This window comes from Cebus imitator, unplaced genomic scaffold (assembly GCF_001604975.1).
Source record: "Cebus imitator isolate Cc_AM_T3 unplaced genomic scaffold, Cebus_imitator-1.0 Scaffold132, whole genome shotgun sequence".
Lineage (NCBI taxonomy): Eukaryota > Metazoa > Chordata > Mammalia > Primates > Cebidae > Cebus > Cebus imitator.
Window position 1 is genome coordinate 4,818,423 of NW_016107447.1, and position 13,272 is coordinate 4,831,694.

The 13,272-nt window shown below is 43.2% G+C and overlaps 1 protein-coding gene across 6 annotated transcripts in view; it reads right to left on the bottom strand.

Moving 5' to 3' along the window:
• Positions 1-213: 213 nt before the first annotated feature.
• Positions 214-13,272, bottom strand: part of STAU1 (staufen double-stranded RNA binding protein 1) — a 73,656-nt gene continuing 60,597 nt past the window's right edge. For 3 of the 6 annotated variants that reach the window (XM_017541383.2, XM_017541387.2, XM_017541384.1), the window contains 8 exons: positions 10,369-10,599; positions 9,093-9,236; positions 6,569-6,715; positions 4,923-4,998; positions 4,372-4,691; positions 3,719-3,841; positions 2,358-2,443; positions 214-1,774 (listed from right to left, as the gene is read on the bottom strand). In XM_017541383.2, coding sequence (XP_017396872.1) covers positions 1,759-1,774; positions 2,358-2,443; positions 3,719-3,841; positions 4,372-4,691; positions 4,923-4,998; positions 6,569-6,715; positions 9,093-9,236; positions 10,369-10,599 — 1,143 coding nt within the window. In that variant the 3' untranslated portion in view covers positions 214-1,758. The remainder of the gene's footprint in view (positions 1,775-2,357; positions 2,444-3,718; positions 3,842-4,371; positions 4,692-4,922; positions 4,999-6,568; positions 6,716-9,092; positions 9,237-10,368; positions 10,600-13,272) is intronic. The other 3 variants (XM_017541385.2, XM_017541389.2, XM_017541386.2) reach the window with 1 other exon arrangement.

Consider the following 13,272-nt stretch of genomic DNA (forward strand, 5'->3'; position numbering starts at 1 on the left):
GTGACTGGTAGTCTCTCTCAGCTCCTTGGGGTCGTTTTTTTGGGCAGCAATGTCAGTTATGGAGGAGGCGCAAGTCCCTTCACCCAGGTACCCAACATGCCTCTCAGGGGCAGCAGCGCTTCCTGCAGGGGCTGGCGTGGTCCCCCACGATGAGCTTCCATCCCCTTACATCTTCCCTTATTTTTTTAGTTACTGCTCAACAGGACCAAACACTTCATTAGTAGCTGTTTATTGATCAATGGTTTGATATAAAGTTATTTCAGATCTTCAGATTTTTGCCCAGACAGAATCACAAGCATTACAAAGTTTTTTCTTAAAAATAAAAAAAGGGTAGGGGCAAGTTGGGAGGGGACCAAACTAGCAATCATGGCATTTGAGAATAAATTAACAAAAAAAATTAGTATTACCATTTATTGGTGACAAACACTAAATTTTACTTACATTCCATGGGGAGAAAAATTCCAGCGTAAACAATGAATGGAAGCAGTACTTAACTCGCAGGGCTACCAGGCTTCCTATACGGACCACACGCAGAGCCTTAGGGCACACACTTCTGTGTACAGTAACACAACATCAAAAGCAACACAGCTGTCTAGAGAAACGTAGCTCATTCTTTTCAGCCCTAATGGAGATGTAATGAACAGTATCGAGCACTCTGGAAAATCAGTCTGCAGGTTTATATGGACTACATGGAGATCATATCCTGTAGTGTATTGAAAGCTAAGTCCTCAAGAGCCGTATGTATAGATACACAATTTTTTAAATCATCTTTAAAACAGAGATCAAAGTTCATTTAAGTCCTGTTTGCATTAACAAAGATAAAAATAAAATAAAAATGGAACCAAATGATCATCTAAAGTTTAAAATTCCTAAATTGTCCAATTGATACAACTGTGGGACACTTATTCAAGGCTTTTCAAAGTCCAGGACTGTTTCAACTGTTTCAATTGTGAACCAGAGGGCACACAATTTGCATGACTGAAATGGTCCTGGGGTTAGTCGATGAAATAAAAATGTCTAATAAAAATGTCTAACCACAGATACATGGATATGATCTTTGTCGGTTAGATTACTGATGAAGTCAGTCTCAGACAAGTTTCCAAACTGTGCTATATAACTAGATACAATTGAGAAACTCTAAAATGAAAATTTTATATAGTGTCGTATCAATCAAAAGAAAATAATGAAACTAAGAATACAGATCACTGCTGGAAGAGAAAGCAGTGGTGATGGTGTGGGTAGTGGGGCCATAGCACGCTAGAAAAGTTAGGTCACGCTGAGTAGGAAGCATCTGATTTTCTCTGGTGCTTTTAGCTCTGGGGCTGGTTGAAAGCCTCTCTCTGGCGTGGCTGTCCAGGGTGTGTCCCAACGTGTCTGAGCAAGCCAGCTTGAGAAGGGGTCGTGCTCTCTGTTCTTTCACACAGGGGAAAACAAGGATCAAACATGGAGGTGCCCAGGGCATGGATCTGGTGGTGTCCTGGGAGAGCCAGCAGCTAGGAGCCCTTCTTCCCCACAGGCAGCTGCTATTGCATAGGGACCACCAGGTCACCGAGTGGCCATCACAACAAACCCCAGCACAGTCCAGCCCAGCCACAGCCACCTCCTCGTGTCTCTGTTGTCTTCCCTGCTGCTGCCCACATCCTTTACCCATCGTGTCTCTCGTCACTGGAGGTATCAGAAATTCCAAATTTTCAAAGCAGTTTCAGTATTTTCAGTATATATGTTGGGATTTTATAATGGTTCATGGACAGAAAAGGTTCAGCACCTCCCACACCTTTAAGGAAGAAAAATGAAAATGACACTAGTTTTGAAATGTAAGAGAATTAAAGTAACATTAAAAATGAAAAGAAACTGGCAAACATCAGGAAGTCCAATACTAAAAGCCCCAGTTTATGATAAGAAAAGTTTTCCCAGGATATGCCAGTAAGTAAAATAAGCAAGGAGGGTGTTATGTATTTGTTACTTCTTCAGGAAAAAGGAAGAAAATGAGGGAAGAAATATATGTCTATACTGGTGCAAAGAAACATATAGGAAAGATACAGGAGAAATCAGTGAAAATGTGATCTATGGGAGAGGCGCTGGGGAGAACAGAAGGGATGGGATGGGGACTGTCTGAGGCTCAGACTGCACCTTGTAAAATAATGCAGAGTTCTGACCATGTGAAGGTATGACCTACTCAAAATGTTTTTTAAAAGTAAAGCTCTCTGTCCAGAGAACTTGAAAACCTTTCAGGCAAAAGAGCCAGAAAGTAACTCAGGCGAATGTTTTCCCGCTGAGTCAGCAGATCATGTCAACTCAGTGCAAACAAGGAGCAGCCTCCCCATCATCAGCGCCTCCCCTTTCATCAGTGCACTCACACAGACATTGGTCCGTTTCCTGTTCTTGGCATCTCTGTACTCTGTTGGTCCAACTCAGACAGCAACTTTAAGATGTTCAGTGCGGCCTAGTGGGGATGGAAAGAAGAATAAGGCCACAGCCACCGCTTGGGACCGCCACGTGAGTTCCCAAGGACAGGCAGGCAGGTGAGTTCCTGCTGCCCAGCAAACAGGTGGCAACTTCTTCAACTCTGGTACTACTAAATAAAACTTTCAATTTTTAATTTAAAATACAAGTTTTAAAAATATTCACAGTTACCTCACTCACTAATCATAACCTCTGAAAATGTATTTTTTCTTCCAGTATTTTTAACCTTGTGGTAACCAGACTGCACAAATGTTATATCCCGCTAAAAAAAATCTATCGTGTACTCGTGTACTTTTCTTTCTATAGAAACAGGGTCTCACTATGTTGCCCAGGCTGGTCTCAAACTCCTAGGCTCATGCAATCCTTCTGCCTTGGCCTCCCAAAGTGCTGGGATTACAAGTGTGGGCCTCCACGCCCAGCCTATCATGTATTTTTCTATTATATTATCTTTGGAGACACTAATTTTTTTGTTTTTTGAAATGGAGTCTCACCCTGTTGCTCAGGCTGGAGTGGAGTGGCATGATCTTGGCTCACTGCAACCGCCATCTCCCAGGTTCAAGAAATTCTCCTGCCTTGGCCTCTCAAGTAGCTAGGATTGCAGGTGCCCACCACCACACCCGGCTAATTTTATTTTGTATTTTTAGTAGAGACGGGGTTTCACCACATTGGCCAGGCTGGTCTCGAACTACTGAGCTCAGGTGATCTGCCCACCTCAGCCTCCCACCGTGCTGGAATTACAGAGTGAGCCACCACGCCCAGCCCAGAGACATTAATTTGATGCATACATGATGTTCCACAAAGTGAATACACCACAGTTTACTTAGATTCGTTAATCTGATCAATTCTTTTTCTCAGTTTTCTGATAACAATAATTTCATCTGAACAGAAGACCAAAGCAAGGGTATTTCACAGCTGCCAGAATGTGGGCCTGCAGTTCCTTGTTCTGGTGAGAGATGAAGTGAATGCGGTCTGTGGGTGAGCTGCAGGATCCCAGTTGCCCCTCAGGCCAGCAGGGAAGAGGAAGGGAAACGTGGGCTAAAGCTGCCGAGCTCTGACCAGGAGTAAGAAATTGATCCAAACAGCTATGACAAAAAGTCTTCAAAAATATGAACACTATCAAACAAGCAACTATTCTCAAGGTCTACAAGAGAATCTTTCTCCTATCTTCCTCAGGGCAGCAACAAGCTGAACCAAGAAAGGTTCCACATAAACACACAACTTAACACCCCAATCCCTCACTCAAGGTGTGACGTACCATATCATGGCAGGATTCCACATCCTTGCCGATACCATGGCTGATCAGAGGCGGCTGAGAGGAGCAATTGATAAGAGATACAAATTCGTTCTTGTTGTTTTTGGGGAAGTCTTTGTATTCAACCTAAGGGGAAAAAGAGAGCTGAGGCTAGGGTAGGGAACAGTGCACACAAATGGGTTGGAGGGCTGCAGCTCCAGGCCCGGCCCCACAAGCAGGGAGACCACCTGCTCTTCCCAACTCAGCCTGGCTGTGGCCACACCAACACCTGCCCTGTCAGCCCAGGACCTTTGAGGAACCTAGGTGTCTGCTCAGAAGCCCTAGACTAGGAAAAGCCATAACCTTTCCAGGCATCAGCACGATGAGTCTGTTCTTTGAAATCCAAATTTACAACTACTGCCAATGGTAGGAAGTTTTGTTTTCAGGGTTGGCTTGAATTTTGAAATGTTATTACCAAAGGGTAAAGATGTTTCTCTTACCACATATGCTTACAATACATCTATGCCTCCTTCCCTTCCACCCCTCCACCACTGCTCCCCAACTCATCCCTGGACAGAACTTGATTTAAGAAACAAAGTGCAAAGCTCATTTTCTCGGGAAAGCCAAGATATGACGGTCCTGGGACACAGCCACCACAGCTCAGGCCTGACAGTTACCTGGAATCCCTGGACTCTGGAAAGATAATCCAGTTGCTCAGAGGGTCTCGTGAGAGGTCCATGGGGTACGTGGCCTGAAGAGATGTTATTCTTTAAAATGGTCTCGGCTGTGGGCGAGGTGCCCCCATACAACAACTCTCGGGCTATCATGGCAGTTACCGTGGCCTTGGCAGGATTCGGAGCTGCCCTGGTAAAATCTTTGGTGTGATGTCCTTGACTAACTCCTACAGCCTGAGCGACCTCGGGCACCATGGGAAGAATTCCAGCAGGCAGCTGCTGATGACTTAGATAAGGCATCCTGAACTCATCCTCTTTATTGCCTGGGAGGGACACACATAGTAAACACGAACCCACATCCACAGCCTGGAAAAACACGATGATGCCGTCAAACCCCACGCTGGCCCTCCCGCTGGCACGCACGGCAGCACAGGGAATCAGGGAACGAGGCGGAAACATGCGGGAACTCACTGGCTGGGTTCCTGCTGCTATTCAGGACCCATGTAAATCCCAGAATCACATTTAGATAAAGACAATATTAAGATCACACTTACTAGTCCCATTTTCATCCCCAGAGCCAGGTTCAAAAAAGGTGACTTTTCTTCCATCCCCTGGTTTCTTTATGGGTGTCTTTAAAAAAAAAAAGCCATGAGCATAAGTCAGGTCATTGAAAAATTAGCTCCTGCTGTTTAAATCTACGCAAAGCCCAACCAGCAGTAACTGAGGCAATCGGCAGAAAAACCCTGCCCCACCTGACCACTGGCACCCTGACAGACACCTGGGCAGAGCCTGTCTCCTCCTCCTAATGCACCCTCCTGCCCACACCCCTGCCCACAAACAGCATCTAACAAAGTGCACTAACCATGAATGCTAAGCTGCGCTCTGCACCCAGAGGGAGACGGGAAGCACTGAACCAAAAAGAGCAGAGATGCTAGACAGCAGTGCCCACCAAGGTAGGGAAAGAAGCTTTCAGACTGAAGCTGAACAAACAAATCAAGAATATTTCCTGGAGCTGATATTCTATTCAAAAGTAAGGTGACATTCCAAAATTAACACCCTTATGGGGAAAATGTTATTACCTAAGAATTTTTTCAAAACATCACCTTTCTGAGAAATAACGGAAGACACTATGAATGTCCTAACAAGATTCTGAAATGAAAAACCCAAAAGCCAAGCCTAAGCTCTGTACTGGTGGTATCTGGGGCCCCAGTCAGTTATTAACTATGTGGCCACGGCTGGTGCCGTTTCTCAATGTCGATAAGACTGGCAGACATGAATGAATCAGTTTTATAAATGATCTCAAGTTTATCTCATTAGGACTATTTAGTGACGTGAAACAAGAAGGTCAGCCAAGGCTTTTGCTGAGGTCCTGCTTACCACTTCTGGCAGACACAAATTCTTTTTAACTTTCCTTTTTTTTTGAGACAGGGTCTGCTGCCCAAGCTGGAGTGCAGTGATGTGATCACGGCTCACTGCAACCTTGACCTTCCAAGGCTCAAGTGATCCTCCCACCTCAGCCTTGTAGCTCAGACTACAGGCACAAGCCACCACACCTGGCTGATTTTTTAATTTTTTTTGTAGAGACAGTTTCATCATGTTGCCCAGACTAGTCCTGAACTCCTGGATTTAAGGTCTTAGCCTCCCAAAGTGCTGAGATTACAGGTAGGAGCCGCCACACCTGGCCGTGAATTTTTCAAGAGGGGTTTATTTTCATCTGATGTTTAACTTACATAGGAAAAAAGAAATCCCAAACCTAAACTTTGGATCTGACCTGTCTCTACTGTCACACTGTCTTATTTTCCCAGGAAAAAAAAAGCCTATTCCACAATTAGCAAAAGCCTAACAGTTATAAATCTTTCACACAGGCATCATTTCTAGAGTAGAAATCACACTTAGTAATTTCAAGCCTAATTACCCCTCATCTTACAAATGGAGAGGAGCAAGCAGCCCTCCACAAAGCAACCCCAGACCAGAAAGATGATGACACAACCACGATCTAACCCAGAGCCGCCTGGGGACAGTGGACATGTGAGGCCCCTGTAAGCATATTATGGTCCAAATGGATGACATATTGCTCAGCAGGATTGCTTTAACTGCCAGGAGGATGAAGCCTTGCCTTGAAGCCTGCCCCTGGAGGCGTCCCAGTTCCCTAGGGTGAGGCAAGAGACCACCTTGCAATGAGAGAGCCCACAGCAGTCACCTTCTCCTCTGACTTGAGTGCTGGCTTGGTGGGCTGCGCCTGCGGGACTTTGAAACCAAGGATCTCCAGCATGTTCTCGGCTGCATTGCGCTTGGCCACCTTCTTGTTGGTGCCTGTTCCTTCTGCAGTGTGGTTTCCAACCTTTACCTGCACAAAGAAGTTAAAACACAGACCAGTGCTTAAACCTTCGTAATAACAACCAGGCAGGAATTGGTGTGTTTGCAAAATAACCCCAACAATGGTCAGAAGTGAGATAACAGTGGTGCCCTGAACCTGGCCTGCTTGTCTGTGAGAGCTAATTACTAAATATGAGTTCGGAAAGCTGGCTGTTAAAACACAGCCAGTATTAAACATTTAATTATATAAGCTTATAATTGAACTATTTTAACAGAAGTAATTTTTGACTGCATTTTATAATTATCTGTGTTCTGAAGGTCTGTCTGGCTTTGCATTTGTATGATCAGTCTGTGATAGTGACCTACTGCATATCTCTTGCCGGCATTACGATCAGAAGTATCACTTTGATAGCTTGGAATCAGCCACGGCAGGACTATTTATACCACAGAAATCTACAAATGCTACACATCAAAGATTAAGTTGTTTACTGATTGTCTAACTCTAAACTTACAATGATGAAGAAAAGGTTAATAAAGCAGATTAATCTTAAAAGCATGAGAAGTCTGCAGCCATTACACTGTAACTAGTACAAAAAAGTGAAATATCTTCCCGTCTTTGAAAATTATTATCCAATTTAGCAGAGAAGCCACTCATATAATTTACAAATGAGTGATGTTACATGTCTTGATTGTTTTACTTTCTTTTTTTGGGGGCAGGGGAGAGATAGAATCTCACTTCATCACCCAGGCTGGACTGTAGTGGCAATGATCTCGGCTCACTGCAACCTCAGCTTCCCAGATTCAAGTGACTCTCCTGCCTCAGCCACCCAAGTAGCTGGGATTACTGGCGTGTGCCACCATTCCTAGGTAACTTCTGTATTTTTAGTAGACAAGAGGTTTCACCATGTTGGCCTGGGTGGTCTCAAACCCCTGACCTCAAATGATCTGCCCACCTCGGCCTCCCAAAATGCTGGGATTACAGGCATTAGCCACCATGCCCAGCCTGTTTTACTTTCATCTTACCTGTTAACGTAAATAAAAAATATCAACCAATATTCATGCTAGAACCAAAATCTCAAATCTAAAGTATGGATTTGTCAATGACATGTGCAACACATTTGCTGAACTGGACAGTAATAGAGCATTATGTGTTGTATGATTTTATAACACTATTGTTGATGCTGTCACACTGAAATATGTACAAAATTTACAATAAAGTGTATATTATTTATAAATTGTGCTACATATCCTGTCAGTAAAATGTATAACACACATGTATATGTCAGTAAAATTTATAACACACATGTATATAACACACGTGTGTGTGTGTATGTGTATATATATATATATTATATATATAAATACATAATATATATATATGTAACACACATGTATTCAGCTCCTCCCATCAAACCCCCTCTCCCCGAAGAGGTGGTGGTTAAACATGTTCCAGCACATCCCTGCTTACAAGCCCCTTCCAAGTGGATCATGATCACAGGCACCTGGCTGCTAAAACCAAAAGCCCAGGTCACAAGACTAAGAGAGTCAAGGAAACCATTTCCTGGCCTGGGTCTAAATTCCAATCTGGCCATCTACCAGCCATTTCTTCTTGGGCAAATTACTGATCCTCTCAGCAAACTGCAATTTCCTTTTGTGGAATGAAAGGATCATTCTTTTCCTACCTTCTGACTGCACAGTTTCATACCAGCTCAACTTTATAAGTTATAAATTGCTACACAAGAGTCAAGTATTGTGTTTTACATCAGAAGCACTTAATCAAATCATAATTAAGTTAAGCTGCCTATGTGAAGTAACCACTGAGCTTTGAACTTAAGCTAAGTACAAAGAGAAATGTTCCACACTAATTTGAAGTGTCACCCCAATCTAAGGACGAGCCAACCCTGGATTCCAGACTATACAAGGATTAGGAGGAAGAGAAACAGATCTCTTGATACTACTTGCAAAATTTACCTTTGAAAAGGAGCAGTGTCATAAACCTTCAAGGAGACATAATGAAGAAAAACTTTACCCAGCACCTGCCACCCCAGCACCCACCACCCTAGCATGCTTTCTTCACAATTTCAGTGCAACATACCCACATTCCTCCCAGTGCACACAGCAGTAGTGCTGATGTGCAGACCCTACATTCACATACGGTAAGTGTTTATTTTAAGCCTTAAGATACACAACTTAATCTTTCATATGCAGCCTTTACGGATTTCTGTGGTATGGGTAAGCTGTCAAATTATAGAAAGCCACAGGCTCTTAATAAGAATCACAGCTGCTGGCAGAACATGGCCCACAGGACCCAGCCTCCTCAGGAAGTTGTCCAGGCCTTGAACCTCCATCAGGCCCCAAGATTTGGACGTGGTCAGAGAAAGGGGCATCCACAATTCACACCGACCCACCTGCATCACGAACTCCCTGCGGCGTGGAAGGCCTCGCTCTGTGAGAAGCATGTACTCCGGCTCTTTCTCCTTTTTTGCCTGCTGGATCTGGGCCAGTCTGCTAATCGGATTGATTCCCTGGCCATATTCTGGGGTTGTCTGTGGCTGAGGAACAAACAAGGAGGAAATCCTGTAATGTTATTCACAGCATGAATTTGGTCAACTCAGAGATCAGGATATGAGAGGAGATAAGAGATTTTGGGTTGACCTAATGGCTTAGAATTAATTTTTTTTTTAATTTAACGTTTTTAAAATGGAAAGATGCTTTGATTTTCTACAATTGCTATGAGGTGATTTTAAGGTCTTAGCAAACCAACACCAACATTTCACTACAACAAAGCATCACTATGACTGCAACACCTGTTTTTTAACAAATTTCAATATATGACAGTAAATACGCAGAAAAAATATAAAACATTATTCCTACAACTCCCCCAAAGTCTGAGCTATGATGGGTTCCCAATTTTCTTGAAAAGAGCTCAAAATCCAGACACCATTTTTTTTAAAAAAGCTCAAGCTGATGCCATATGGCAAGAAGAATCTCAGAATCCCAGTTACTTCCTCTGGCTACCTTTTGTGCCAAGGAGCCCTTGCCCACTCTGCTGATCAGAAGTGATTTCCAGGTTATATTAAGCAAAAAAGGAAACAAAAGGGCATATATAGTATGCTAACTTTTATGTAAGAAAAATTTGGATCTTGATGAAGCTGCATGTACTGAAAATCACAAAGTCCCCCAAGGAGTTATGTCTTTCTGGGGGCGGGGAAGGGGTCAATATAACGCTCTGATTGATCCATTAGTGTGGCTCGAAAATCCAAAAGAAAAGGCACACAGCAAAATGTCTCAGCCCCATCCTGCCCCCATGGGCCTCCTGCCTGGCATGTATCTCCTCCACCTTCAGAACAGCACCACAGTCACTGAGAAGGAGGCACTGTAATTTTACCACACGCTCCACAGACACCCACGGTGCTCCGGCCAAATACCCCACTGTAATCACTGGGGCTGTGATGAGTGCCTCCTGCACAGATGTGTGTGCTAATCTGCAGATGCCTCAATGGACACAGTGTCCTTATCTGACCTAACAGGTGGCTCTTGCAGCACCTTTAAGGTGTCTGCCAGGCCTGGGGGGTGACATGTTGGTCTCATCCCCTTTCACCTCAGGGACAGCAACCAGCCTTCTAAGCCCCTCAACCATTTATAGGTCATGAAAACACCTTCTGTGTTCAGAAAAATTCTTACCTTAACTATGGGTTTTGTTTTCTTTTTGATTCTAGGCTTTACTCGTTCAACTGTAGGCAGGGGCGGTAACTTCTTCAGCTCCTCAAGGACAGCTATGGCGGCATTTTTCTTTGAAATCTTCTTGCTTTTCCCTTCACCTTCCCCCACAAACTCCCCAACCGAAACCTTGGTCACAAAGTTCTTCATGTGGGGTGGGCCACTCTCCCGGGCCACCTGTTTCAGAGGGAAAGACTGAGTGAAAGTGGACAGACACTTATTAAAAGCTGCAAGGCACACTGGCTGGCACACTTCACACAGACACAGGAAAGGGGAATCAAGGACAAGGCCTATTAAATGAAGGGAGTATGCATGTCCACAAAAGGGAGCAGGGATAATTTCAAATGCTTTCTCGCCTTTCTTCTTACTTCTCAAACTGGTTTATGCTCTTGAGTCTGGTGAGTTCCAGTCAGGCATGAAAAAGTCCCAAAAAGTCAGGCAGACCTTTTTACTTCCATGCCCTCTGCTCACAGGCTGTCCTGAGTTTAGTGTGGTCCATTGCAACTGGCAAAAAAAGGAAGCTAGACCAGCAGAGCCCAGAAATGAATGCAGCACAAACAGTTCAAGTTTAACATGTGCTCTGAGCCTCCAGCCAGGACTAGGCCTACTACTTACTGGCTGCTATGTGGCTAAAGAGAATGAGACAAATCTCTAAGCACTGATAAAGAGGGATTCTCAGCAAACACGAAGTGAAAAAAAAAAAAAAATCAAACTACAAGAGTGCATATGGTATGGTAGCTTTACTGTAAGAAAAAAGGATTTATTATAAATATCTATATGTAAATACACATATGTAAATACACATTTATATGCTCAGATTTGAAAAAAAAAAAAAAAAAGAAAAAAGGATTTATTATAAATATCTATATGTAAATACACATATGTAAATACACATTTATATGCTCAGATTTGAAAAAAAAAAAAAAAAACAGAGGAAGGAGAAAGAAACCAATGGGCCAGGCGTGGTGGCTGAAGCGGGTGGATCACTTGAGGTCAGGAGTTTGAGACCGGCCTGGCCAACATGGTAAAACCCTGTCCCCACTTAAAATACAAAAATTAGCCAGGTGTGGTGGTGCATGCCTGTATTCCCAGCTACTCAGGAGGCTGAGGCTGTAGTGATCCAAGATCACTACACTGCACTCCAGCCTGGGCAACACAGTGAGACTCCGTCTCAAAAAAAAAAAAAAAAGAAAAAGCAAAGAAAATTAGTTTTACCTACAACAAGTATGTATGAGGTATTAGGGTAGACAGAAGGGATCAGATGGGAATGACAGTTTTGACTTCTGGAAGCATGTACTGTTTTACATATTAAAGAAATAAAACTAAGTTAACAGAGATGAGAAAAGAATCTAAAACATGAACAGAAACCTGCTGAATATTAAAGTGATTACAATCACATAGATAGAAAATAAAAATTAAATCCGGGCTGGGCAGGGTGGCTCATGCCTGTAATCCCAACGCTCTGGGAGGCCAAGGTGGGAGGATCACTTGAGTTCAGAAGTTCAAGACCTCGACTCTACAAAAATAAAAATTAAAAAACTTAGCCAGGTATAGTAGTATGCACCTGTAGTCCTAGCTACATGGGAGGCTGAAGCAGGAAGATTACTTGACCTCATGAGATCAAGGCTACAGTGAGCTACGATCACACCACTGCACCCCAGCCTGGGCAACAGAGCAACATCTTATCTGAAAAAGTTAAAAATAAATAAATAAATAAATAACACACACACCCCTCTAAAAAAAACTAACTGACATTAGCCAAAACACTTTTTTTGCGGGGGTTGGGGGGGAGGAGACAAGAGTCTCACTCTGTTGCCCAAGCTGGACATTCATAAAAAGAAAAACAAAGTTAGAAGACTTAAATTACCAGATTTAAAAACTTCCTATAAAGTCACAACTATGATACGATTTTATTTAAGGATAAACAGACCAACAGAACAGTATGAAACAGACTTGCACATATAAGGTCAATCAACTTATAGCAAACACACCAAAACAAATTAAAAGTCTTTCTTAAAAATACAGTACCAGAGCAACTAGATATCTGCATGGAGTAGGGGGAAAAAGAAAAAAGAAAAAAAAAATCAAACCATGATTTCTAACTCACACCACAAACAAAAATTAATTAGACCTAGATCACCTAAATGTGATCTAAACTAAAACTACAAAGGTTTTAGAACAGGAGAAAGCTTAAGAATGTAAGGCTGGCAAAGAGCTGAAGACAAAAGATACCAACTATAAAGAAAAAAGAAAGAAATTCCTCAAAATTAAAAATTGCTGGCCAGGGATGATACCTCACACCTGTAATCCCAGCACTCTGGGAGGTCAAGGTGAGCAGATCACCAGAGGTCAGGAGTTTGAGAACAGCCTGGCTGACATGGTAAAACCTGTCTCTACTAAAAATACAAAAATTAGCCGGGTATGGTGGCTAATTACACAAATGTAACCCCAGCTACTCATGGGGCTGAGGCAGGAAAATTGCTTGAACTCAGGAGGCAGAGGTTGCTGTGAGCTGAGATCATGCCACTGCACTCCAGCCTGGGCAACAAGAGCGAAACTCTGTTTCCAAAAAGCCAAGTTGCATATATTTTTCCAACAAACTGCACAAAAGGCTTCTGTCTTCACCTATTAAAACATCTAACCTGGCTGAGCATGGTGGCTCATACCTGTAATCCTAGCACTTTCAGAGGCCAAGGTGGGCAGATCACCTGAGGTTGGGAGTTTGAGACCAGCCTGACCAACGTAGAGAAACCCCGTCTCTACTAAGAATACAAAAAAATTAGCCAGGCATGGTGGCGCATGCCTGTAAACCCAGCTACTCAGGAGGCTGAGGGTGAGCCAAGATCATGCCATTGCACTGCAGCCTGG